The following is a 26,777-nucleotide window of genomic DNA, read 5'->3' on the forward strand; positions in this document are numbered from 1 at the left end:
ATAAAGTAATAAGTTACATGGTTAACAACAACATATGTGAATGTCATGTTAACCTGTGTTGGAGTGTGCATCAATATAATTTGTATCTGTGGTCTGTGAAGTAGTACTTGTGCAATAGTTATAATTTAGCAGTTTAATGAGTCTTATTGTTCTCATTACAATGTACAACGTCCATGAAGTACAATGGAAATTGAGTATATTCCAGTTTAAATTTTTTGCAATCCACCTGGAATCCAACATAATTCAGCTGTCTTGGCTTTAGGTGGCAATCGCAGTCAGACTTCAGCTTTTCTGGGAGCGTAGCCAGCCATTATTTAAGCTTGGATAAAATGTTTGAGTGGAGGCAAGATCTGCACCTCAGACCAGCCCCATGACTGGCAAGTGGCATTTAGAACCCAGAAATAATGCAGGGACTCAAAAAGATGGAGTCCCTATCATTTCCAATGTTTACCAGTGACACCTACCACAAGTGTAGCTGGAGTCCTAACAGTCTACCCTGAAGAAGTTTGAGTCCACAGCACTTTTTCCTATAGATTAATATGGTAGTAAATGGCCTTTCCAGCAAATAACGGCTCATTTGGCCCATACTTGTGTTTATGCTTCACACAAGCTATCTCATATTCTCCTTCACCTAATACCTCTATGTTTCTTCTCATTTATTTTTCCTCTTTTTTTGTGCTTAATCATTATTCCTTCAAAGCATCAATGTCATTCACTTCAGTTATTCCTTGCACTGCTGTGTTCTACATTCCAAGCATTGTTAGAATAAGAAGATTACTCCTGAATTCCCTCATGAGTTTAGGAGTGGCACCTTGCCTCTGGTCTGGTCTCACCCAGAAGTAGAAATATGTTATTAATGACTACTCCATTTAACCTTTTCATAACATAAATATGTCTATCAGCTCACTGTACGGTCTTTTGAGCCCCAATCTGCTCACTCATTCTTGTAGGATATAACTTTACAGTTTTAGCACCATTCTCATGTAGTTTCTTTGTACATTTCCAAATATTTCAATAGGATCACCTCTCATACTTCTAAGCTCCACTGGGTATAAGCCTGACCTCCTCAACCTTTTCACATAAATCAACTCATTCATTCCATTAATCAACCAATGAGTTTTCTCTGAACTGTTTCTGTTTCTCCATAAAGAAAGACACCAACATTGTACATATCACAGTAGCCCCGTCGTACCCACATGTACCATGACCTACCACAGATACCCGAAACCATTGATAGGAGCGAACCCTATTCATTTAAACGGGAGTTTTACCATCATGGCAACTTCCTGGTCCCTGGTTCTAGAAAGTTCCCTTTAATATGGTCAGCCCGCAGTAAACCGTGCGTAACTGAAACTGTGGTAACTGGACCAACTGATTCAGGGGTCTTCCTATACACCGGGTGTGCTCTCATCAATACCATATATAGTTAGAGAATGACTTGCTTCTTTTACACTCTGTCCCTCTTGCAATAAAGAGCCACATTCCATTTGCCTCCTTAATTATTTGTCATACTTGCATGCAAAAGCTTGTGTGATCCAGGCATCCATTAACCTCTGTAACTCTGCAGACTGTCTCAATTTACATAATATTCTGCTTCCCTATTTTCCCTGCCAATGCGGACAACCTTACGTTTTCCTCGATAATAATCCATTTGACAAAGTTTTGCCAAGTAAACTAACCTGTCTATATCCTTTTGAAGACTCTTATGTATTCTTCTCACAACTTCTTTTTCAATCTTTCTTTGTACCATTCACAAATTTGGCTGCAATACAGTTGGCGCATTCACCTAATCACTAACGGAGAATGGAAAACTGAGGCCCCGGCACCGATTCCTTAATTCCAGTTTGCAGTCCACTGGTTCCAGTTTGCCACTTCAGAATGAACTGCTTATCCTTTCTCTCTCAGTTTTGCATTAGTTTGTCAATCCTCTGTCTGCGCTAATATATCTTCCATGCCATAATACATTATCCTATCTGGTTTTCTTTGTATGTCACCTTAATGATTACTTTTTGTCAAATCCAAATGGGTATATCTACTGGTTCCATTTTAGCTACCCTGCTTGTTGTTGCAGCCTCAAAGAACTCTGATAAACTTGTCAAACACAATTTGTCGTTCACGTGTTCCATTTGATGCTTCCTGATTGTATTATGATTTTTTAAAGGCTTTGCTGTTATTTCCCTAAACATTTATTTTTCTTCGTGGAATTTTCCCAACAGCAGATGTTAGGCATCTCCCTCTTTTCTGAAATTGGAATGTCCCATTTGTTGTTCATTTGACTTTGGAAGCCTTTTCAATTCTGAAAGCATGGAAAGGAAGTCCACTTCTGTCCCCATCCAATATCCAACTGTGCATGCACACCTTCCAGAAGAGAGCACTGAAGAGTTAATAGAAACGTGATCCTGCCTGATATTGCTCACTGTCAGTTTCAGCACCTGAATGCAACGCTGGTTCTGATCAGCTAATGAAGACCAGACATGCCAGAATCTTCCCTGAACTATGTGAGTCAGAGATGGGTGGACTTGATTTAAATTCCAGGTGTGATTCATTTTGACCAGCATTAGATTTAAATGGAACGCACATCAATTTCCATGTTTGCTATGAATCTGATTCAGTTTGGTTTGAAGAATATTAAGCGAATTGTGACAAGGATTGGTAAAAAAAAACCCACTAAGGTGAACGAGTTACCTGTTCATTCCTGTCAGAAGAGAGAAATCAATCACATTTCCACTGCTGTTCGTGCCCCTCTTGACTGATTTCACGTCCTTTGCATGGACACTACAGGTGACTGTTGCTGCGGGGAAACCGCTGGGGAAGGCGACCTTCATACAGAGGGAGGTGAGAGGCCACAATCCTCACAACAAAGGTTACCATGGCAATGATGGCAGGAGCTCCCAAACCCTTACATCATTGCCTAAAGACTTCAGTAACCATAATTTGCATGTTACTGTGCACTGCAGTAGTAACTCATGTTAATTGGAAATTAATTGCACCGACACTATTTCACTGTCTTCTTTCATGCATGCTATTAGTGCACACTGTTATACAGACTATTAAATCACTATGTTCTATCTGGGTAAATAGATGAAAGCATTAATCTATTAATTAACTTTAGTTGTAATATTACTAGCCTGTCATGAAATAGGTGATTTTCTCATAAGTGTAAAATGCAAATAAAGTTGACCAATGCCCTTGCTAGACCAAATAAAAACCAGAAGAACCACAGATGCTAGAAATCAGAAACAAAAACAGAAATTGCTAGAAAAGCTCAGCAGGTCTGGCAGCATCTGTTGATAGAAATCAGAGTTAACGTTTCAGGTCAAATGTTACGTCCTCAGCTTGCTCAACCCTTGAAAGACTAGTTCAGTTTTGCAAACAATAATCCTGCCCTTTCAGTCTCCTGTTGTCCAATTCCGAAGATGCTGAATTAAGGTTGGAGTATCTTGCGCTACCTTTAGAGTAAGATTAGATTCCCTACAGTGTGGAAACAGGCCCTTCAGCCCAACAAGTCCATACCGGCCCTTTGAAGTGTAACCCACTTCCCTCTGACTAGTGCACCTAACATTCTGGGTAATTTAGCATGGCAAATCCACCTGACCTGCACATCTTTGGACTGTGGGACGAAACCCACACAGACACAGTGAGAATGTACAAACTCCACACAGACAGTCACCCAAGGCTAGAATCAAACCCGGGTCCCTGGCACTGTGAGGCTGCAGTGCTAACCACTGAGCCACTGTGCAGCCCAAGGGGTAATGTTATTGGAACCTCCTATTGCTGTATCACTCCAGCAGCCATTTGTCCCATAAGAGCACAGACCTCGGGAGTGCTTCATCCCCTGGTTGTCATGTGCCTCAGGGGCCAATGTTGCAATCTTCTCAGGTCTAGTCGAAATTTCTTTGCAATTGCTGCATTGAGTTAGCTGCTAGTTTTGGGCTGCTCCCAATATGAAGATTTAGGATTAGATTTTCCCATGAGCTTTGAGACTTTAATACCTGGATGAGATGGTTTTCCGAGTGTTGTCAATCCTAAACTGATTAGTTACATATGAAATTAAACACGAATGTTTGACTCGATGCTGGGCTTAGTGATACATTGCATAATGTGTCCACCAGTATTTGAGCAGTCTTTCTATATAGGTGTTCTAGGTGTGTAATTAGATAATACCCTCCATCGGTGTATCTTAATAACTTCTTTAACGCACTGTTGACACCAAGCCCACATTCACTAGAAATGGCTTGCTGTGCAATTCTCCCTGAAATAGCCTCCACATGTGGTGGCTTCATTGCTCACTATCCTATTGGATGTAAGCTGTAAATGCTGCTGGCTGAATCACAGAGTCAGCAACTCCAGAGTCCTGGCAACCTCTAACGTGAAAGGTAGCTTGTGGATAATAGGAAAACTTCAATGGTCTCTGAGGCACAGGCTTAAGGTTACAACTCTGTGGGGTGAAGCAATTCCCTCTCCCTTCTGGAGGAGAGGAAACCCCAAACAACTCTTTCGTGCTCCCCTCTACTCAGGATATGGAGCCTCCATCTTTGATAGATAGCACATTCAGCCTACTCCCATCACTATACCCAAGGTCAGGTGAATTGGCCATGCTAAATTGCCCGTAGTGTTAGGTAAGGGGTACATGTAGGGGTATGGGTGGGTTGCGCTTCGGCAGGGCGGTGTGGACTTGTTGGGCCGAAGGGCCTGTTTCCACACTGTAAATAATCTAAGTAATCTAATCTAATCTAATCTAAAGGCAAAATACCAATGAGGCTGCAAGACCAGATCTATCTGGGACATAATCATCTTTCTTGTCTGCCCATCATTCTGGTGCAAGCAGATGACCTAAATCCTGCCTGCCCATGGAAAACCTGCCCAGCAGCAAGACTGCAGTGGAGGTCCATCCTGACATTTACCCCAGCCCCACCCCCACACCTGGTATTAGTGAATGGGATAAATTCAGACTTTAAGTTTAAACCACCACTGAAAGAGCGTGGAGAGTGCAGACTCCTTGAAACTGTACGACTTGAGTTTGAAAACGGACAAACCAGTGGATCAAAACACTCACTTACAAATAGAAGGCAAGTTGTTAAGACCTTAGCCTGTGTTTGGAATGGCATTGGCTTGTGACAGAGCAGCAGTCTGTCCTCACTTGAGTACTTTACAACATGGCTTACAATATTACAGTGAGCAGTTGGTGATTTGTCTCTCTGGTCCATCCCATCCCCGTTTGTGATTTGTGAAGGCAGTTGTACTGCTGAATGCAGTCACAATGAGTTGATCTTACTGTACAGCTGAGGTCTGAACACTCAGCTTAAAGCAGGGCCCTTTTTATTCGGCATGCAGAATATTGCACCTTTGGGTGGATTTATCCATCACTGGTGTGTCACCAATCTGTGACAAGTCACTTCTTTAACCACCAAATAGATGAATGCAGATGACCTCTGTTGCTCACTGCACACAAATAATCTTGGAATTACTCCTTCTGAAGTCCGTACATTGAAGGAGACAATAAACAGCAAAATAATTATTTTTCAATAATGAACAGTGAGGTTATCTGTATCTATAACTCTTTCTGACAATGTTCCATTATAAGTTCCTATGTCAACATTGATAATGAAATTTGCTGATGTGAATTTGTCACATTGTAATTACATATTCCCGCACATGCAAATGCAACCCAAAGGGCTGGACCATGTAAATACAGAATGACAAGGGATAGTTCCTATTCCAAATATAAACGTCGAGAATATGAACACAATGACAGAATATACGGCATTAAAATTGAGGTTTACTACATTTCCAAGTCCAGGGCAAATTGTTCCCCATACCCTAACCTTATCTTAAACTCTAATCATGCTTTACCAAAATCTAAATGGAAAACTTTTTACATTTTTTGTTCTGTCTTGTTCATAGCTTTTCATTAAGGATACAAATTAGTACACTAGTCACCCAGATTTGTCTTGGTATGTTTCACTCATTCATTCTGCACAGTGTCACTGTGATAGCTCTTTCTGTAGTAAATGCAAATACTGTGTGCAAATGGTATTCACAATCATGAAATAGCCATGAGCACAGATTTGCTTCATTATGGAAGATGACATAGATTATGTTAATGGACTGGCAATGTGTCAGTGTGAGTTTATGTATGCATGGGTCTGCATGCATATGTGTATTTGTATGTCTTTGTGTTTATGTGTATATCTGTGTATATTTTGTGCATTTGTGTGTGAGCTCCGAAACTATATTGAAAGGTAATGTTTCTGAACTCCTTATTCAATGTGATTTTGCAGGAATCACTCTGCCCTGTGTGATCCCAGGCAATGTAGGTTTGAGGGGTAGACCTGGAGTAACAGGACACCCAGGTAAGCTCTTTGTGCAGTAACATTGGGATGTTGTATTACTGTGGTGTTTTCCAGACCAGTCCCTGTCTTTGATAAATATGCTAATCACTCAGTGAATGAGGCAACTTGTTGCCAACTCAGTCTTCATGTTATGTTGTTCAGTTTTCATTCAGATTTTCAATGCTGAAAGAAATGTTTGCAATGACGCTATTTGCTCATTTGACCCCATTTGCATAATACAACCTGCTTGGGAAGAAACTTGATCTGCAAAAGGATTGCCCCTGGGCTGTGTTACCTTATGAAAATGAATCCGTGCGGGCCCTAGGACATTATTTCACGTTACTAGAAGGTGTGAGGAATCTGCTATGTAGCACTATGGGTTTCAGCCCCTTTGCAGTTTAAGAGTGGAACTTGGAGTATATCTTAACTCATAATTTCTAAGAAAAATATCAGACAAGAAATGTTTTTCCAATTTGAATTTTGAGGTCATGCTTCATTCTCACATGACTTGTAGGTCCAAAAGGTAGACCTGGCTTCTCAGGTAGTCCGGGACGACCAGGAATTGATGGACCAAAAGGACCCCCTGGAGATCCAGGCTTGTTGGGAGAACCAGGCCGACCAGGTATGTGCCACTCAAACACAATTGGCGTTATTTTCCAATATGCGTGGCTGTTGGCTATCTGTAAGCATTTGTAAGTTGGAATTTACTGAGTTTTTTTATTCATTCATGGGATTAAAGTGTCACTGGCTCTAATTAGGTATGGCATTTATTGGCCATCCTTCATTGCCCAGAGGGCAGATAAGAGTCAATCATATTGCTGTATGTCTGGAGTCACATGTAGGCCAGACCAGGTAAGGATGACAGTTTCCTTCTCTAAAGGACATATTTTTGGGGCAGTTGTATACCTAACATTTTATAATCTGGATGTACACAGTCAGTTTCATGAGGGGAAATTAAATTTCTAAACTAATTATAACACCATGAGTTAATGATAATTAATTGTACTTTTAGGACAGGCTTGGATACCTTTGAGAAAGAGGTTGATAAACCTCTTTGTAATTAGATTCGTTTATTCAGTTAACAGGATTATCTGCAATGAGACCACCATTTTCTGACAATCAATAATGGTTTCATGAATCACCATTGGGCTCTTAATTCCAGATTTTTCTTGAATTTAAATTCTGCCCTGACAGGATTTGAATCTGGGTCACTGGAGCATCAACTGGTTCTCTGTATTAACAGTCCATGATAATACCACTAGGCCATCACCCCCTCCCTCTGTTTTATGGCAATCCCAGGTGGTCAAGGTAAAAAGAAATGTGGGCAGAGACAGGTAGATGCATGTAAATGAGATGGTAGTATAGAGTGACATTGTTATCAGTAGCCATCAGTGTTGACCCTACCTTTGGACAGTGAGCATATTTTACAGGTTCCAAGAGTGTGGTGCTGAAAAAGCATAGCCTGTCAGACAGCATCAGAGCTGCAGGAGAATCAACTTTCAGGCAAAAGCCCTTCATCAGGAATTACTGGAGATCAGAGTTGAAGAATGTGGTGTTGGTAAAGCACAGCCTGTCAGACAGCATCTGAGGAGCAGGAGAATCGATGTTTCAGGCATAAGCCCTTCATCAGGAATAATCCTGATGAAGGGCTTATGCCTGAAACGTCGGTTCTCCTGCTCCTTGGATGTTGCCTGACCGGCTGTGCTTTTCCACTGCCACACTCTTCAACTCTGATCTCCAGCATCCTCAATCCTCACTTTCTCCATATTTTACAGGCTGTACTTTACCAGTTGAATCACAATTCCAACCAACATTAGCCTCAATGCTGTCATGAGGTTTGTCCTGCCATAGCATTTCTTCAGTTTCTCCTGTGACCCTTCCAGGAGACAGCCAGTTAAGAAGTTGCCTCCAGGAGCCCCATCCAATCACAAATGACAGGTAGACCATGGTGATAGCAGGTTCACTAGGAGAGTACAACTCTATGACTCCATAAGTGGGGTAGGCAGTAGACTGGCTGTGCCCTGGTCAGTCTCACCTGTATACTATATGCATGTGGTTTTAGACAGCATGCGAAGCAGTGACAACTTTAAAATACTACAGCAGGGATTTAGAAAAAGTAACAAATATCCTGTCCAATACTCTTCATTGGTTGTTGCTCAAATTAGAATCAAATGGATGGAAACTTTGTGGACATAGCCTGGCTCTTTAAATTGCTCAGTGTGATTTTCACTTGCTCCCCAGTGTAAAACACAAGAGATGAAGTGATTTCAAAATGATTTAAACAAGCCTGAACCCAAAAACCATGTTGTTGGTCAGATGTCTGGGTATCTGTCACTGGAAAGAGATCTCCTGCTCTATGTCTCTCGATTGGCTCCATCAGTGATGTTGCAATGTCTTACAAGGGACAGGAGCATAGGTCATGAACAGCAGAGGTCAGGGAGTCAAAAGGGCAAGATTGATGCATGGGAATTCCACCCCTTTCCTGACTGATGGGAAAGATTTCCAATTCTGGAAATCTGCAGCCACTGTCGAATGGAAGCTTCCCTATTGGAGCCATAACCCTGCTGCTCAACAGCCCATCACCTAAAAGGACACATCTGCAAATGACACCTTAGACCAAGATGCACTGATGTCCTTTTCTGGTTGGACCAAAGTGTCTGTTTCCATGCTGTGTGATTCTATGATTGCATTCTTCAAAACGGCCACGCTGGGACTGAAACATCCAAAATAACACTCTGCCTGTGCACTCTGAATACTGATTTCTTTTTAGCTGCGCAAAACTGTTGCTGATAAGGAAGGCGACAACTTGACGGGATTGCAAGTGGGTAACGTGAAAGATTTATGTTCTAGAATGTTCTGAACCATATTCTCGTGGAAAACACTTTAACGTTTGGCAGAATTCACTTACTGCACCCTTAATTGTTTTGGAGTGCACTGTGATTCTGCAATGAAATCATTGATGGTAGTGATCCAAAGGAGTTCTCATTTACAACCAACCTGCTACTGATTTAGTGATTGAGATTGAGAACAGGTTTAAACTGGCAATGCGGCAAGTTTATTTCTCGGGACTTGTTTGGTTAGATGTCTCTCAGTCTGGATGGGAGAGATTAGGAGGCAACTCTGAAAACACATTTGTAAATAGTGTGTTAGGTGAAATTCCTCATGTGTTCCTGCCTCAGAGCGATCTAGCCAAAGGCAGAATCTCTTTGCGAGCAATCTGACCTGAATAGCCAATTAATGGGCCTACTAGAGGAAGGTTTATGGGATCTTTTTATCACCAGAGGGTTCCCAAGCTGAGGTTGGTGCCCGTCATCCAAATGGAGGCTTTTTGCCATTATTAGGCCAGGTACTGCTCAGTGCCATCTCTCACTTATCCAAGTGACTCTCTCCTGGGGCACATTGGCAACAATTCACTCTTCACCATGATGACTCAACAGCTGCCAGTCAACGTGAGGCAAGTAGCCAATCAAATCAATTACTGAGGCATGTCACTTTGTGCCTCTCCCATCCTGACATGGATGGCATGGTGGCTCAGTGGCTAGTACCGTTGCCTCACAGTGCCTGGGACCCGGGTTCGATTTCAGCCTCGGGCGACTGCCTCTGTGGAGTTTGCAAGTTCTCCCTGTGTCTGCGTGAGTTTCCTCTGAGTGCTCTGGTTTCGTCCCACAGCCTAAAGATGTGCAGGTTAGGTAATTTGGCCATGCTAAATTTCCCATAGTGTTCAGAGATGTGCAGGTTAGGTGTATTGGTCAGAGGAAATGTAGAGTAATAGAGTAGGGGAATGGGTCTGGGTGGGTTACTCTTTGGAGGGTTGGTGTGGACTTGTTGGGTCAACTGGCCTGTTACCATACACTAGGAATTCTATGGTTCTTCCATGATGATTTGAGTGTTGTTGGGACAGTCGCTGCTGTTTTCAGCCTCTATGTTTTGGGTCTCCAGTGTTCATTGTCTTTGCCCTGTTGAGGGGGACGTGATTGAGGTGAGGTTACATAGTGAACATAAGTGGGCGGCACGGTGGCACAGTGGTTAGCACTGCTGCCTCACAGTGCCAGAGACCTGGGTTCAATTCCTGCCTCAGGCAACTGACTGTGTGGAGTTTGCACATTCTCCCCGTGTCTGCGTGGGTTTCCTCTGGTCGTTCCGGTTTTCTCCCACAGTCCAAAGATGTGCAGGTCAGGTGAATTGGCCATGCTAAATTGCCCATAGTGTTAGGTGAAGGAGTAAATGAATGGGTGGGTTGCGAGTCGGTGTGGACTTGTTGGGCCGAAGGGCCTGTTTCCACACTATAAGTAATCTAATAATGGCGCTGGCTGTTGTTACTTTTTGAACTGTTGACAGTGATATCACTTTTGCTCTTGTCCAACATCAGTGTTGGAAGGCAGAATCGTGTAACCTGCTCTCGTGTCATGCTGAGGGGTGGCAGCAGGTAGGTTGAAGATGAGTGAAGGACGATACTGATGAAATGATTTCCAAGAAACTGGCAGTCATTTCTCAATCAGTGATAGTACTGTCTAAAAAAAACGGCTTTGAATATCCTGACTGTGGCAGGAGCTTTTGTGTTCAAATGTCCAACCACCATGATCCAGGCTGACAGGTAGAGAAACAAGTGACCTATCTGGGAAAGTAAGAATCCAGAGTGAAAGAAACTTAGAATTGCCTATTTAATTGTGTTAATAATTCGAAGCGAGGTCCCCATCCTTCTTGGAACCTGTCCAGGGAAATCCTGGAATGGTATCCAAACTCAATGCTAATTTCAGGAAATTTAACTTTCTGTGACATACAAGCCCACCTTCTCTTGGCTAAGAAAACTCTGCCCCTCTCCCCAAAAAACCCATTTGGTTTCTAGCCGTGAGCTTGGACAATTACAGGCAATGTCAGAAATCCTGCCTTGTCCATGGCATGAATTAGATTAGATTCCCTACAGTGTGGAAACAGGCCCTTCAGTCCAACCAGTCCACACCGACCCTCCGAAGAGTAACCCACCCAGACCCATTTCCTTCTGACTAATGCAGCTAACACTATGGGCAATTTAGCATGGCCAATTCACCTGACCTGCACATCTTTAGACTATGGGAGGAAACCGGAACACCCGGAGGAAACCCATGCAGACACTGGGAGAATGTGCAAACTCCACACAGCAGTCACCCGAGGCTGGAATCGAACCTGGGACCCTGGTGTTGTGAGGTAGCAGTGCTAGCCATTGAGCCACTGTGCCACCCCAATTGATCTCAAATGAATGCTTGGAGTCCTCTGATGGCTTTTTCCTGTTCATTAGTCAGGGAGAGAGTTAAATTGAGAATATAACTTTTGATCAAAAACATTTTTGCTTTATGACGTATCATAAAAATTATATTTGGCTCAGCGTACCATCTGAAGTAGCTGCTATGCAATTATGGCCTCAATCTCTGTAGATCTTCCAAAATCTTTGACCCCATATTTGGTTCCTACCAATGCCTGTCTCTCCACTAAAATTGGCAGATTATCACAGTCTTGTCATTGTTTTGATGTGTATACACGAGGAAGTAGTTTTTCAATATTTGTCTAAGAATAAGTTTCTAGAGAGTTGCAGTAACCAATATATTTGCATGTTGAACAACGTATTTTAATCATTCACGGGATGAAGGCATTGCTGGCTGGGCCAACATTTATTGCCAATCCCTAATTACCCAAAGGCCATTTGAGAGTCAACTAAATTCCACCATCTGCCTTGATGATAAAACCAAGGTCCCGCGAACAGTACCTGAGTATCTGGATTAATAGTTTAGTGATAATGCCACTAGACCATTACCGCCCCACCACATTACTAGATTAAAATATCTGCCTTCAAATTTTCCATAAGTGCTGCAATTGTCAGGAGGGCATCTTGTGTTGTAAAGCCGAGCAACCTGACCTCTGAACCAGAGGCTCTGTGATCGAGTGGTTCTAGAAGGCGCATTCATGACGTGGCCAATCAGATTGAGTATCATCGTAAAGAATCATGCAGAAGGCAGGTGGTATGAGTAGGAAAGGTTTGAGGTTAGCCATATTATGGAAAGATATTGGAGCCTCATTCATCACTGTTCAAGGCCTCCAGACTGCAACATGCACGTCAAAGGGTGTGTTGCCACAGCATCCAGCCTCCTTGAGTGATCTGTAACACACCACCACTCTCATTCATTTCTTACAAGGTGCTACTTGACTTATCTCCGGTTTAACCTTTACAGGGTTTCCTGGACCACCTGGTGATCAGGGACGGCCTGGTCTCCCTGGGCTGGATGGAAATGAAGGTTCTCCTGGAAAACGGGGTACCCCAGGATTTCCAGGTCAGAAGGGACGCCCAGGTGATGTGTATGGTGCAGAAAGAGGTGCCCCAGGACAACCAGGTCCAAGTGGAAAACCAGGATTGAAAGGATTTCCCGGAGATCCTGGGTTTCCAGGAGCCAAAGGTAAAGTCTGCTTAAAATTAAAACTAATCCTGCCTCAAGACTTTTAATTATTACTGAGACTTCCTTGGAGATTTGGTCTTTGAGTTAATGTGCAGTTAACTGAAAATTGGTTATACATTGGTTTCAACCTATTCTTGTGCCTGAAATAGGTCAGATGTCAGGAGCACAAGCCAGATTACTGAGACCCTGAAATTTTCCTCGTCGGTTTCTCCCCCTCTGCACTCCTCCTCTGCATCTCCTCCTCTGTACTCCCCCAAGTACTCCCCTATGCATCTCCTGCTCTGTATCTCCTGCTCTGAATCTCCCTCCCTGCATTCCCCCTCGGCATCACCTGCTCTGCATCTCCCACTCTGCACCTCCCGCTCTGCACCTCCCGCTCTGCACCTCCCGCTCTGCACCTCCCGCTCTGCACCTCCCGCTCTGCACCTCCCGCTCTGCACCTCCCGCTCTGCACCTCCCGCTCTGCACCTCCCGCTCTGCACCTCCCGCTCTGCACCTCCCGCTCTGCACCTCCCGCTCTGCACCTCCCGCTCTGCACCTCCCGCTCTGCACCTCCCGCTCTGCACCTCCCGCTCTGCACCTCCCGCTCTGCACCTCCCGCTCTGCACCTCCCGCTCTGCACCTCCCGCTCTGCACCTCCCGCTCTGCACCTCCCGCTCTGCACCTCCCGCTCTGCACCTCCCGCTCTGCACCTCCCGCTCTGCACCTCCCGCTCTGCACCTCCCGCTCTGCACCTCCCGCTCTGCACCTCCCGCTCTGCACCTCCCGCTCTGCACCTCCCGCTCTGCACCTCCCGCTCTGCACCTCCCGCTCTGCACCTCCCGCTCTGCACCTCCCGCTCTGCACCTCCCGCTCTGCACCTCCCGCTCTGCACCTCCCGCTCTGCACCTCCCGCTCTGCACCTCCCGCTCTGCACCTCCCGCTCTGCACCTCCCGCTCTGCACCTCCCGCTCTGCACCTCCCGCTCTGCACCTCCCGCTCTGCACCTCCCGCTCTGCACCTCCCGCTCTGCACCTCCCGCTCTGCACCTCCCGCTCTGCACCTCCCGCTCTGCACCTCCCGCTCTGCACCTCCCGCTCTGCACCTCCCGCTCTGCACCTCCCGCTCTGCACCTCCCGCTCTGCACCTCCCGCTCTGCACCTCCCGCTCTGCACCTCCCGCTCTGCACCTCCCGCTCTGCACCTCCCGCTCTGCACCTCCCGCTCTGCACCTCCCGCTCTGCACCTCCCGCTCTGCACCTCCCGCTCTGCACCTCCCGCTCTGCACCTCCCGCTCTGCACCTCCCGCTCTGCACCTCCCGCTCTGCACCTCCCGCTCTGCACCTCCCGCTCTGCACCTCCCGCTCTGCACCTCCCGCTCTGCACCTCCCGCTCTGCACCTCCCGCTCTGCACCTCCCGCTCTGCACCTCCCGCTCTGCACCTCCCGCTCTTCTTTCTGTGTATCCCTCTCTCTCACTGTACCCTCTCTCTGTGTGTCCCTGTCGCTCAGTATTTTTCGTTCTGTGTCTACCCCTCCTGTTTCTCCCCCTCTGTTTCTCCCTCTATCTCCTTTTCTGTTTCTCCCCCTCTGTTCTCCAGCTCTGTATCTCCCACTCTGTTTCTCCCCCTCTATTTCTTACCCTGTGTTTCTCCAACCCCAAATTGGCCTTTGGTCATGTTACACAATTATGGCAAACTGTGGAAAAAGGTCAACATCCAGAGGCAGCTCGCCGATTGTCTGGCCCATTTAGTTGGACTGGCAATGGCCTCTCAGATTGGTATTGGAAGGGTGTAAGTCAGTTTTGTGAGTGAACTTGGTCTTAAACAGGCCTGCTCAAGGACCTTCTAAAAGCTGTTGACAAATTGTTATATCCCTTCCAAGCAGATGTTCACAAGGAGTCAGGTAGGAAAGTCCTGGTGACAAAATTGATCCACCTCAACCCATTTGCCTCATGTGACCTCCTTTCTTGAGCTACGCATTCTGCAATGACACTTTGTGTGATAAGTTAATTTTTAAATGAAATTTTTCTTACAAGTTAGAATTAAGCCTTGAGCTTAGTCCATTCTTTTTAAAATCGAAAGCATTTTTCTTCCAGGTGTTGATGGTCGACCGGGATTTTCAAGTCATAAAGGTGAAAGAGGAAATCCCGGCTACCCTGGCTCTCAAGGCTTGCCTGGTCCCCCAGGCCCGAATGGACCAGGCGTCATACCTGGTTTCCCAGGAGAAATGGGAAGGCCCGGTGAGCTTGGACAACCAGGTAAGTCACTGAATGACTGGCTGCAACTGAAACTCATTCATCAGGCTCGACTACCATAAACAGTTGTCAGACGCTAGTAACGATCAAATTGCATGCAATTCAGTTGAATGGAATGACCAACAATGGGAAAGTGTGAGGATTAAACCTGTATAAGTATTGCTTGTAGGGTCTGCTGCTTTGGGATTAAAGGTCAGAGTATTTGCAAACAAAATGGACAACACCATGTTTCATGATGAACGAATACACGGTTCCAAATTAATTCTCAGGTCTGCAGCTTCAGCTCAAGTTGTACAGTTCAGTTGTCACCACTAGGTGTTGCTTGTGAGCTCTATTGAAAACAAGAGCATATGATCTTAAAATGCCCAGTCCACAAAGAATCCATCCCTGATCTCAAAGTTCTGAATTTTAACACCTCGAATACTTTTCACATACATTTTTTTCTGCTTTATTGTTAATTCCATTTCCATCCAATGCCACCTTACAAGCTGGCCTGTTTGGAGTGAATTCCTCACCTGGCAGAGCGAGACAGGTTACCCTATGTGTTTCTTGGTATTTGACCTTAGCAATGCTTTGCATTGGATGGCAGCTGGAGATTGGTGGCCATTGTCTACTGCAGTCTGATTAAAACAGAGTGAGAGCCTTTTCAGGGGACCCTTGAACTGAGGGGAGGTGTTGTTTCAAAGTAAGGGGTTGTCCACTTAAGATGCAGATAGAGAGCAATATCTCCTCTGAGGGTGTGAATTTGTGTGGTCTATTCCCACTCCTGTTTCTTTTACTATGATGTTAACCATCTTTTCCAGGCCGGAAAGGCTAGAGGGAACCAGAATTGTGCAGACAGGATTTCACTATGTATCTTCCTTACTGTTGAAGGATAGGGTAGAATACAGAACGGGGAGAAAGTGAGGTCTGCAGATGCTGGAGATCAAAGTTGAAACTTTATTGCTGGAACAGCACAGCAGGTCAGGCAGCATCCAGGGAACAGGAGATTCGACGTTTCGGGCACAGGCCCTTCTTCAGGAATCTGAAGAAGGGCCTGTGCCCGAAACGTCGAATCTCCTGTTCCCTGGATGCTGCCTGACCTGCTGTGCTGTTCCAGCAATAAAGTTTCAACTAGAATACAGAACGGGCAGACCAATCTGAAACCAGGGGTCATTCTTTATGTGGAACAGCAGAATGATTTGAGCTATCCCACACTATAGTGAATGATAGAGTATCCTGGATTTTTCATCCATTATTCTTCTCCAACAGGGATTTTCAAAGAGTTCTGGTTACAGGTTTTCTTCGCAATTACAACATTTAAAAGGCATTTGGATGGATGGAGAGATCACCATCCTTCAGGCACTCTGCCTGTATTCCTGATGAAGGGCTTTTGCCTGAAACGTCAATTTTCCTGCTCCTTGGATGCTGTCTGAACTGCTGTGCTTTTCCAGCACCGCTCTAATCTTAGAGGGATATGGGCCAAATGCTGGCAAATGGGACTGGACCACATAGGGCAGCACAGTGGCTCAGTGGTTAGCACTGCTGCCTCACAGCACCAGGAACCTGGGTTCATTTCCACTTTCAGGCTACTGTCTGAATGGAGTTTGCACATTCTCCCCACATCTGCGTGGGTTTCCTCCAGGTGCTCTGGTTTCCTCTCACAGTCAAAAAACATGCAGGTTAGATGGATTGGCCATACTAAATTGCCCATTGTGTCCAGGGATATGTAGGTTAGCGGCAGTGTTACAAGGATGTGTCTGGGTGAGATGCCTTCAAAGGATTAGTATGAACTTGTTGGGCCGAATGACCTGCTTCCACACTGTATGGATTCTGTTGTATGAATATCAATTTGGGATATTTTGGTTGACATGGACAATTTGGACTGAAGGGTGTGTTTCCATTCAGTATGATTCTATGACTCCAAGTCCTCTCAGTGTCTTACCATGATCCACATATAGGAGTCAGTAATGACATGGTGTGTAGTGAACTGTGTCAGGAGCCTTTTTTTTCCCTCTTTTGCTGCTTGTGGTGGAACTTGAGTGTGAGTGTGAGTATTTATTGGTCATGGCCAATAAATTGTTGCTGCCCTTCTCTGCCTGAGGAAAGCACATTGCAATCACAGACAACACTGGGGCTTGCTCTTGCTGCTTTCTGGTTCAGGGGTCAGGATTGCAATTTATTTGAGATCACGGTTCACTTGATTGCTTGATTTTGGAGGGAGGGGATCAGTTTCATCTCTTGATATATTTTAAGAGGGAAATTCTTCCTTTTTTTTTATCTGACTCTTTCTGTTCATCTGTTCACACATGTTATATTTTTCCATGCTTCTGTTCCATTCATCACCCATCAACTTTCCACATCTGGTCTCAATCGAATTGGGTGTGGTTACTGCATGTAGGCTGCGAAGGTGAGAGGGAGTTGCCTCTAGCATTAAGCGAAATGGCCTAACACTCCTGCTTTATCAAGCTTTGATGTTGCTGTAATCATTCTGCCTGCAGAGTGGAGTCTGCTCATTATACCTCCATTGTACATTCAAGATTTTTCGAGAGGTACATTCTCTGCCTCTTCGATATGCTCAAAAGCATGGTGGAGTTTGCTGAGGAATTGCAGTTTTAAAATGACAGTTTGGGATTGGGAAAAAGAGAGTCAGAGAGATGCTCATCACCTTACCAGGTGTAAGAAAAAGAGTTGCAAAGAAATATTCCATTATTACTGTGAGGTACTTTAAAAATAAACACAAAACACACTTCTTGTACGTTCATTAGAAGAAGAAGAGGTAACAGAAAGGGATTTGGACTTGGTACTTTTGACCATAAGGGTTTGGAGAAACTCTCTCAAACTATTTTTCAAATAAACAAAATTAGCTTGATTCTTGAAAATTGAACTGAAAGTTGAGTCACCGTTTTGATTTTTTAAGCCTGTTTTAAAATTCATAATGCTTCAAATTTTCCCCCCAAACAATGAGCAGGCTCCACTGTAATTGTGTTTGTGGCTGAAGCTATACCAGTGCGTGGTCAACCACAGCAGTGAACATGTGGTTAATGTATAATCCTTCAGTTACCACCAGACTATTGATGTGATGCTTGTTTTCAAACTGTTCTAGCTTCTTAACATAACAGCTTAAATATCTGTGGTAGTGGTAGTGTTGTCTGGTATGGTGATATTCACACTCGTTCATACAAAGAAGCTGTCACTTTTATGATTTCAAAATACTTTTTTATAGCTGAATGATTTGCAAAATGTTTGCAGATTTAAGAGAACCTAGTGTGCTTATTTTTTTTACCCAAGGCATTGCCATTATAGGCAGGTGATCACCTCCTTGATTCAGGCAGTGGTTCAGCCAGTAATATATTCAATACACTTTATCTTTCCTTACTTTTGGAGATTGTTTAGTGTTCCCTCAGTATTTTAGTCTTGCTAATGTGATTAAACTTGGCACAAAGGATGAGGCTCTGAGTATAATTCCTGCCACTAGTGGTGTATAGCGCGAAAGTACTATCTTCACTGCTCCTGTTCTGAAGCGTAATGATTATGTTTTACAAAGGCAAGTGCCTGACCAAAGGAGTTGTCATTCTTAATGTTTGAAGATATACAGTGAGTGTTGCTATGTGAGTGAACTCAGTCCTGTCTCCCCAATATTCTTCATTCTCATTAACGTTGTGTTGCAAAAAAGATTTGTGTGCCCCAGCTCCCTCGCCCAGGATACTCACTTGATGATCTAGGTGAAAGTGAGGACTGCAGATGCTGGAGATCAGAGTCAGGATTAGAGTGGTGCTGGAAAAGCACAGCAGGTCTGGCAGCATCCGTCATTCCTGATGAAGAGCTTTTGCCCGAAATGTTGATTTTCCTGCTCCTCAGATGCTGCCTGACCTGATGTGCTTTTCCAGCACCACTCTAACCTTAACTCCCTTGATGATCTAGTTGAAACTCAGCACAGAGCAGAATCGAATCTGGATATTTGACATCAGGCATGTTAATATGCCATCAGAGTTAGTCTACACCTCTCAACATTATGAGTGGAGTATGAAACTGAACGGGGTTTGTTTTCCTTTAATCTCTGAGTGTTATTAAAAAGCTGTTTTCTAATTTTGCATTCCTAAGAGAGACCTGGGTGAGCACATTAGATACTCAGGCATATAAACATTTGTAGCATATTTCACATTTCTGAATGTGGGCTTATCTCGAGGACAGCAAGTCAGAAAACCAATTTTTAATTTTATACTGCTACAATTAAAGAGCATGCACAGGGCTACATACCCAGCATAAACACAGGCAAAGTATTGTGGCTATGATGTTTGTAAACCAACCACCAACCAATATAAACCTGTTTTCTATTTGATCTCATAATTTCAAGCCTGCATTTACAATATCCCATTTTACAATATTTGAGCAAGTTCGTAAAACTTACTTGATTAAATCAGATTCGGACCCATCCTGTAAGTGAGATATATCACCAACTAACATGATTTTAGTGCTTTGTTTTTTGCCATTTCTGGGCAGGAAGCAGGGCCACCATTTTAATTCTCATGTGCAAAGTTCAGTAAACCAATGTCAGATTTTCCTCTGGGTTGGGCCCTTTCTCAGGGAAATCTGTTCTGAATGGACCCAATCCTGTAAATAGTAAATGTTTGATGAATGTTCATTGCCAGATCCCTGGCCAGATAGTGTCTAGTTCAAAGAAACTCTTGTCTCCTTGTTCCAGAGATATAAAATTGGCTATAAAACTTTGCCACCACCCTATATAGCATTGCTGCATGTTACAGATCCCATTGGGCATTTGAATTGCAATGGATACATGCATTTTTACAGGGATATTGTATCCTGGAGCTGTGGGTAGTGATGGTTGAGGCTCCAAATTTGTTTCCATTTTCATGACTAACCAGGACCCTGCCCTACCCTTACCATCTGCAAGTAGTGTGTTGTGGAAAGTTGATAGTCAAACTGTTAGGCCATGTTATGAATGTACTTACCTTGGCCAGTCAGCTTTGGGTTGGGATTTAAACCCAGATCTTCCAGCCCAGAGGTATGGACACTACCCTCTGCCACGCAAGACCTCTAACATCTTTAATGTGTTCTTCCTACAATAAGACATGTTGACTCAACCTTATTTTACCATGCACTTCCAAGTTCTCTGCAATCTTACCCTTAACATTGGATGCTAAAATTTTGCCAAAGCCAGGGTCATTCTAACCAACCTATAGTTTTCTGTCTTCTGCTTCCCTCCCTTCTGAAACAGTGACACTCTTGGCTCTAGTGATTCTTGAAAGATCACACCAATGCCTCTACAATCTCTTCAGCCGTCCCGTCTAGAAATCTAGGCTGTAATTCCTCTGGGCTAGGTGATTTATCTAGCTTTGGTCCTTTCAGCTTCCTCAGTACTTTCTCCTCAGCAATGGGCACAACATTCACCACTGCCCCCTGATTCCCTCGAAAATTCTGGTACACTACTGGGTCCTCCATTGTGAAAATTGATGCAAAGTACCTATCCAGTTCATCCACTATTACTGCTTCTCCAGCCTCATTTTCCAATGGTCTAATGTCCACTTGGCCTCTCTCATACCTGTTAGATGTCTAAAAGAAATTGCAGTCTTCTATTATATCACGAGCTATTTTATATTCTCCATGCTTATTTGTTTTTTTTTATTGTCCTCTGCAGGTTTAAAGGCTTCCCATTAATCTTCACCACATTATATGCTTTTTTTACTGCTTTTATACTGTCCCTGACTTCCTTTGTCAGCCACAGTTACCTCATCCTCCTTTTAGTGTCTTTGTTTTTCCTTTGGGGTGAATTTCTGCTGTGTCTCCTGAATTACTCCTCAGTCTGCATTGACTGACCCCCTTCTGTTAGTTGTCCCCTTGTCTGCTGTGCTCGAGGTTAAATTCCTGACCCTTGCCATACTCTTTGTCCTATTATTTGTTCTGAAAACTTTAATAATCTCTGCTGAGCCTACTCCACTTTAATTTTTTCCATAATTTTCCATGCAACTAAGCCTTTTTAGTTTAAAGTCCTACCAGTTGTCATCTACAATGATGATCTGATGAGGACTCCCCTTTGCCCTGAGCACTTGTTGATATACCTTATTTATGTGTACTGATATTTACATTCTGTCAGTCACTTTTGGCCAGTGACTATGGAGAACTACTCATGAAATCAGATGACTGTTGTACACTCACTCGTCTTCATCTGAAGGTTAGTTTATTATTATTTCGAAGAGCAAAACTTACTTTCCCAAAGAGTGCATTAACAAGAGGGTCCATTTGCCCACAGAAATCTTTGCCTTCCAGTCAATGCAGCATCATAATCTCGGTGTAAGTTGCTGAAGAAGTCTTGTGGAGCAGTAGTAGTGTCCCTGCCTCTTTGCCAGATGGGTTCTGAGTTCAAATGCCATCTGCCTTAGAGTTATGTGAGAACAGATTTATGTTTTTTACATATTATTTTGGATGCTCTTCTGGCACATCAGAGTGCCCCCAGCTCTGGGTTCGAAGACTGGGGCTCATTTCCCACCTGCTCCTGAGTTAGCTCAAAGCACATATGAACAGGTTGTTTGACAATAGCTCTTAGTTTGTTGCTGATAGATTTGTATTGGCTCATTGCTGTTACTGGGGGAGGTGATTAAATATCAAGATAAGTTTGTGTTTTGAGAAGGACTGATATTGTTTGTGAAGGAAAGTATTACCCTAATTTTTTGTAGTTTATTTGAATGATCCAGCACAGTAATCCCTTTATTGGAAAATGTTGTTTCATTCTCTTGTAGATAGGCTAAAATATCATTTCTAATTTCTTGTAGGTCCAATCTCTGGTACTGAGCATTTGAGAAGCAACAAACACTTGGTCTGAAATATAATCAGGCATTAGTCAAACTTTCTGTTTGTATCCTTCAACTTAAACATGAAGTGGCAAGTATGAACTGTAATCAGATGGACCAAAAGGTGCCAGGTTTGATCCTAGTCTGTGCTGAGTTAGCTCATGTTATCAGAGGTTGTGGTCAGAGCAAGCTGTTCCTCTGCAGAAAGGGAACTTAATATAATGTTTTGCATTCCTGCCTTGTTGCTGAATTGAACTGATGGGCTGACAAGTGAATCACAAGTTAAGAAATTTGACTGTCCATCTTTAAAACATTTAAAAGAAACAGGTTAAATCCCTTTTCTAAAATAGGCTTAATTTCAACATTTATATTTAACCTAGCTCAAGCCCAATTCCAATTTAAGCTCTTAAAAGTAATGACATCGTACCCTGAATATAACATTATACACTAATCATGAATACATGCAATAAATGCTACTAGATGCACATTTTGTTTGTAGACAATGTATTCCTTCAGCTTGTCACTTCATTTGATGACTAAATGCTATTTCCTTTGAAAAGTGGAAATATTGAACCAGTGAATGACCCTTCTGAGACTTTATTTTCATTGTATTTCTTGACCATTTTTTAAAAGACTTTCAGATTCATTTTTTGTATTTTTCTTTACTTATCCCAAGAGATGCGGTCATTGCTGGGGAAAGGGAAGCAAGTGTATTGTCATTATGTGGCAGACATTACGAATGTGGGCCAGGGATTATAGACCAGCTGGTCCTTTACTGCTTCTTATTTTCGCACACTCAAGTGTACAGTATGGCACTGAGGAGTGGCATGGGATGAAGTTCTGTGCCTATTACATCCATATACCTGCTATCTATTAGAAATCTTAATGGATGTGTACTTGGGTGGACTTGTGTTTTCAGCATTCCTTCAACTTAAACATGAAGTGGCAAGTATGAACTGTAATCAGATGGACCAAAAGGTGCCAGGTTTGATCCTAGTCTGTGCTGAGTTAGCTCATTTTATCAGAGGTTGTGGTCAGAGTAAGCTGTTCCTCTGTTCCTGAGAGAGTAGAGGTCAGTCACCGTTTCTGAGTGCTTTGAAATGGACTCACTTGTCAACACTCACTCACTGGGTTTAATATAAGGAATGACAAAAGAATGAGGTGCTGGGGGATGGTTGGAGTCTGGTGATATTACACTCTTGAGTTCAGGGGGGTATGGCCCAATAGCTAAGAGTATTTATTGGCACAGTTTGAAAGGGAAGAAAACAAAAGACTGAGATTTTGCTAGTGTCTTTCACTAACTCAGAACGTGTTTGAGAATTAAATGCTCAGTAGAACACAATGTCAAACAGTCACTGCAGAGCGAGTGGATTTTGTCACCCCAGCAAATGCTAACCCATTAAACCAGAAAGTAAAAAGAAAAACGCTGCCTACCTTAGTTGCTTCATCGCTTTGCAGTAGTTGAAAATGTTGAATCTTTTCCACCTTTTGTTATCCTCAAATCTTGAAATTGAAAGGTTAATGGTCTTTTCTGCAGGTTTTCCTGGACCAAAAGGTTCAGCTGGAGATCGTGGACCCCCAGGTCCTGCGGGTATGAAGGGATTTCCAGGATTTCCGGGAGATAGAGGTCTCCCTGGATCATCAGGCCGCCCTGGTCCTCCAGGAGAACCTGGTCGTCGAGCTCAATTTAATCGATATGGATTGAAAGGTACACAATTTGTTTCTGCTCTAACAGGTTTATTATTAATTGTAGCAGTACTATTTGTAATTCAACAAATATTTTTGAGGTTTTAGAGTTGAAAGAGGTAAAGTTCAGTAAAGGAATTAAGGGTTATGGTGAGCGGGTGGGAAGTGCAGCTGAGTACACAAAATAGAGCAGCCATGATCACATGCTTTTCCCCCCTCTGTCATCCAGACAGCCCTCCACCGCCTCCATTCCCCATTACACTGCTCTAATCCATTCCACCCCCTCCAAATGCAACAAGGACAGAGACCCCCTTGTCCTCACCTACCACCTCACCAGCCTCAGCATCCAACGCATCATCTTAGATTAGATTCCCTACAGTATGGAAACAGGCCCTTTGGCCTAACTAGTCCACACTGACCCTCCGAAGAGTAATCTGCCCAGACCCATTCCCCTCAATTTACCCCTGACTAATGCACCTAACACTATGGGCAATTTAGCATGGCCATTTCACCTGACCTGCACATCTTTGGACTGTGTGAGGAAACCGGAGCACCCAGAGGAAACCCATGCAGACACAGAGAGAATGTGCAAACTCCACTGACAGTTACCCGAGATGGGAACTGTGAGGCAGCAGTGCTAACCACTGAGCCATCGGGCTGCCCCTCATCCTTAAACATTTCTGCCAACTCCAACTAGACCTCACCATCAAGAAAATCTTCCCCTCTCCACCCCTCTCTGCCTGCCGCAAGGACTGTTCCCATTGACAGTCCTTGGTTTGCGCTATTCTCCCCACCAACTCCCCGAACCCCCAAGAACCTTCCCCTGCAACCAGAAAAGATGCAAAACCTGCCAGTACAATCCCACTCTCACCTCCATCCAGGGCCCCAACCAGTCTTTCCAGGTGAGACAGAGGTTCACCTGCCTCTCTTCCAACCTAGTTTGCTACATCAGGTGCTCCTGATGTGGTCTTCTCTACATTGGGGAGATCAAATGTAAACTTAGGGAACGGTTCACCGATCATCGCAGCCGGCCCTCAGGGGCCAACCGGACCTCCCAGTCACCGCCCATTTTAATTTCCCTTCCCACTCCTTTCCGACATAACCATCCTTGGCCTCCTCCATTGCCACAATGAACCATGCTGTAAATTGGAGAAACCATACCTCATCTTCCACCCAGGTAGCCTGTAGACCAGAGGACTCAGCATTGAGTTTTCCAATTTCAAATAACTTCCCTTCCCTTCCCCTGACTCCCTTCCCAGTCCTTCCCCATCCCTTCCACTGATCCCTGCCACCAACCGGATTCATTCCCCCCACTGACCAACCAGGTTGTACCCACTGCCTGTCTTCACCTATCTCCACTTCACCACCCTGCTCCTGCTACCCCCTTTATCTGCAGCTCCCTCCCACACCCACCCCCACTCCTGAAGAAGGGTTACACCTAAAAAGTCGACTTCTCCAACTCCTGATGCTGTCTGGCTTGCTGTGTTCTTCCAGCCTCCTGCCTGACTAACTTGGATTCCAGCATCTGCAGTTTCTTTGTCTCTAACCAATGATCTTATTGAATGGTGGAGCAGGCTCAAGAGACCAGACGTTCTATTCCTGCTCCTATATCTTATGTTCTTTCTTCTAATGCTGACTCTTGTGGCAAAACAAAATGGTGTAGGTCAGCGCAATATTGGCTACCCATCTTATAACCCAAAGGAAGAAGAAAATCAAATTGCAAGAAAAGGGGGTGACACAAGCTTTATCATGATTTTGAGTGACACCAAAACTCAGTTTAAGCCTACAGTTGCCCCAAATGTTTGAGTCTTTTCGTGTTTGTTTTACCTTTGGGCCTATGTGGTTGGTGTGAAGCGTTGTGATTGTCATGTGTTTGACTGCGTGTATAGCTTGGAGAAGATATAGGCATCTGTCCTGATGTCAGGGCTAAGTAGAGCAAGGCTTACAGGCAGAGGGAGCATTCCTCCACTTTACATAGAGTTCATCTGGGCAGTATGCATAATTTACATGAACAGCACGGCATCGGTGCAAAACATTTTCATTTCCGCACCAACTGTGCTCTTTCACTTTCAGGGCTGTGAGCTCAAAAGCTGCTAGAGCTTTAATGTGCTTTAATGGAAGCAATAAGCTTTTCAAAGGAACTGCTCAGCATTCATGTTGATACACTTGCTGACACCAATTTCTATCTTCAAATCACAGCTGGGAGTCAGACACCCATTGAAACTTGTGTTGCTTCTTCCATCACCTTTCTGAGAGGATTAACTGGATGGCGAAATCAGGCTGGGGCAAATTACTTCAATTCTATCACTAAACCTGTTGAGATCATTGCAGACTAAGAACATCACCATCCTGTAATAAAGTCAATTTATTACAATGTTATAAAACATACTGATTTTGAGTTCTGATGAAACAGCCCCCCGTATATCATGAGTACAAAGTGGCCTGAGTTTCAGTTCGAAAATGATACAAATGTTGGCACATGGCAAGAGTAACAAATGTCTAGAGCAATGTGAATATTGGTAGACCAATGGAAATACTCAGCTGGATAACAGGACTATTCTTCTGTTGAGACTGAAGTTTCAGTACTTTGTTGAAAAGCGTTTAAGGGAGCATTATATGCTGGTAGATTTGCCATACAAGTATTTCAGTACACGTGCATGGAGGTTGTCAGTGTCTGTATGTGGTTCGAGATACAACCTTTGAAGAGTTGGACAACTGGCCCACAACTGTCTGACACAAATATGTTTAGCTGAGATATGACACTGTATGGAATGATATGAATTCACCAGACAGTTAATAGTCACCAATATGCATAGGATAAGATGTGTCTTATACGTTCCTGTTTTTGCCATGTTGCAGCAAATAAATTGTAAAAAAGGAAAGAGAGCATGTTTTGGACTTGGTGTACTATCTACTTTGTGCAGTTTTGTGTGTCTTTTTGATCTGTATCCTTTCTCAGGTTTATACCTCATCCATGGAAAAAGGTGGATGAAGTAGCTTTTCTTTGTTCCATTCATTCCAGTGCTGTCACTTGAGCTGCAAGCGCAATTTTATGTGTAGCTGATAAAATCAACGAGTTTAGTTGGCCAGGATCCATTTTCTCAGCGAATCTATTCACACACGTGCATACTTCTGTACTTCAGCAGTTCTCTTGATTCTGCATTAGTTTAATTTTTGTCCGTTATGAAAACTGACATCTGTGTGCATGTGTCCTCGTCCTCCACAAACATTCCATTTTTATGTGTTTGCGTGGAGCAGATGAAAAGTTCACCATCATTGCGTGCCTCCACAATTGGGCATTGTATGTCTCTT

At 43.8% G+C, this 26,777-nt stretch overlaps 1 protein-coding gene across 5 annotated transcripts in view; it reads left to right on the forward strand.

Annotated features, from left to right (window-relative positions):
• Positions 1 to 26,777, forward strand: part of col4a6 (collagen, type IV, alpha 6) — a 421,315-nt gene that overhangs the window by 326,447 nt on the left and 68,091 nt on the right. For 3 of the 5 annotated variants that reach the window (XM_043705028.1, XM_043705025.1, XM_043705026.1), the window contains exons 26-32: positions 2,782 to 2,835; positions 6,282 to 6,353; positions 6,847 to 6,954; positions 12,536 to 12,757; positions 14,833 to 14,994; positions 17,372 to 17,380; positions 23,317 to 23,487. In XM_043705028.1, coding sequence (XP_043560963.1) covers positions 2,782 to 2,835; positions 6,282 to 6,353; positions 6,847 to 6,954; positions 12,536 to 12,757; positions 14,833 to 14,994; positions 17,372 to 17,380; positions 23,317 to 23,487 — 798 coding nt within the window. The remainder of the gene's footprint in view (positions 1 to 2,781; positions 2,836 to 6,281; positions 6,354 to 6,846; positions 6,955 to 12,535; positions 12,758 to 14,832; positions 14,995 to 17,371; positions 17,381 to 23,316; positions 23,488 to 26,777) is intronic. The other 2 variants (XM_043705027.1, XM_043705029.1) reach the window with 2 other exon arrangements.

This window comes from Chiloscyllium plagiosum, chromosome 15 (genome assembly GCF_004010195.1).
Source record: "Chiloscyllium plagiosum isolate BGI_BamShark_2017 chromosome 15, ASM401019v2, whole genome shotgun sequence".
In the NCBI taxonomy this organism is placed as follows: Eukaryota; Metazoa; Chordata; class Chondrichthyes; order Orectolobiformes; family Hemiscylliidae; genus Chiloscyllium; species Chiloscyllium plagiosum.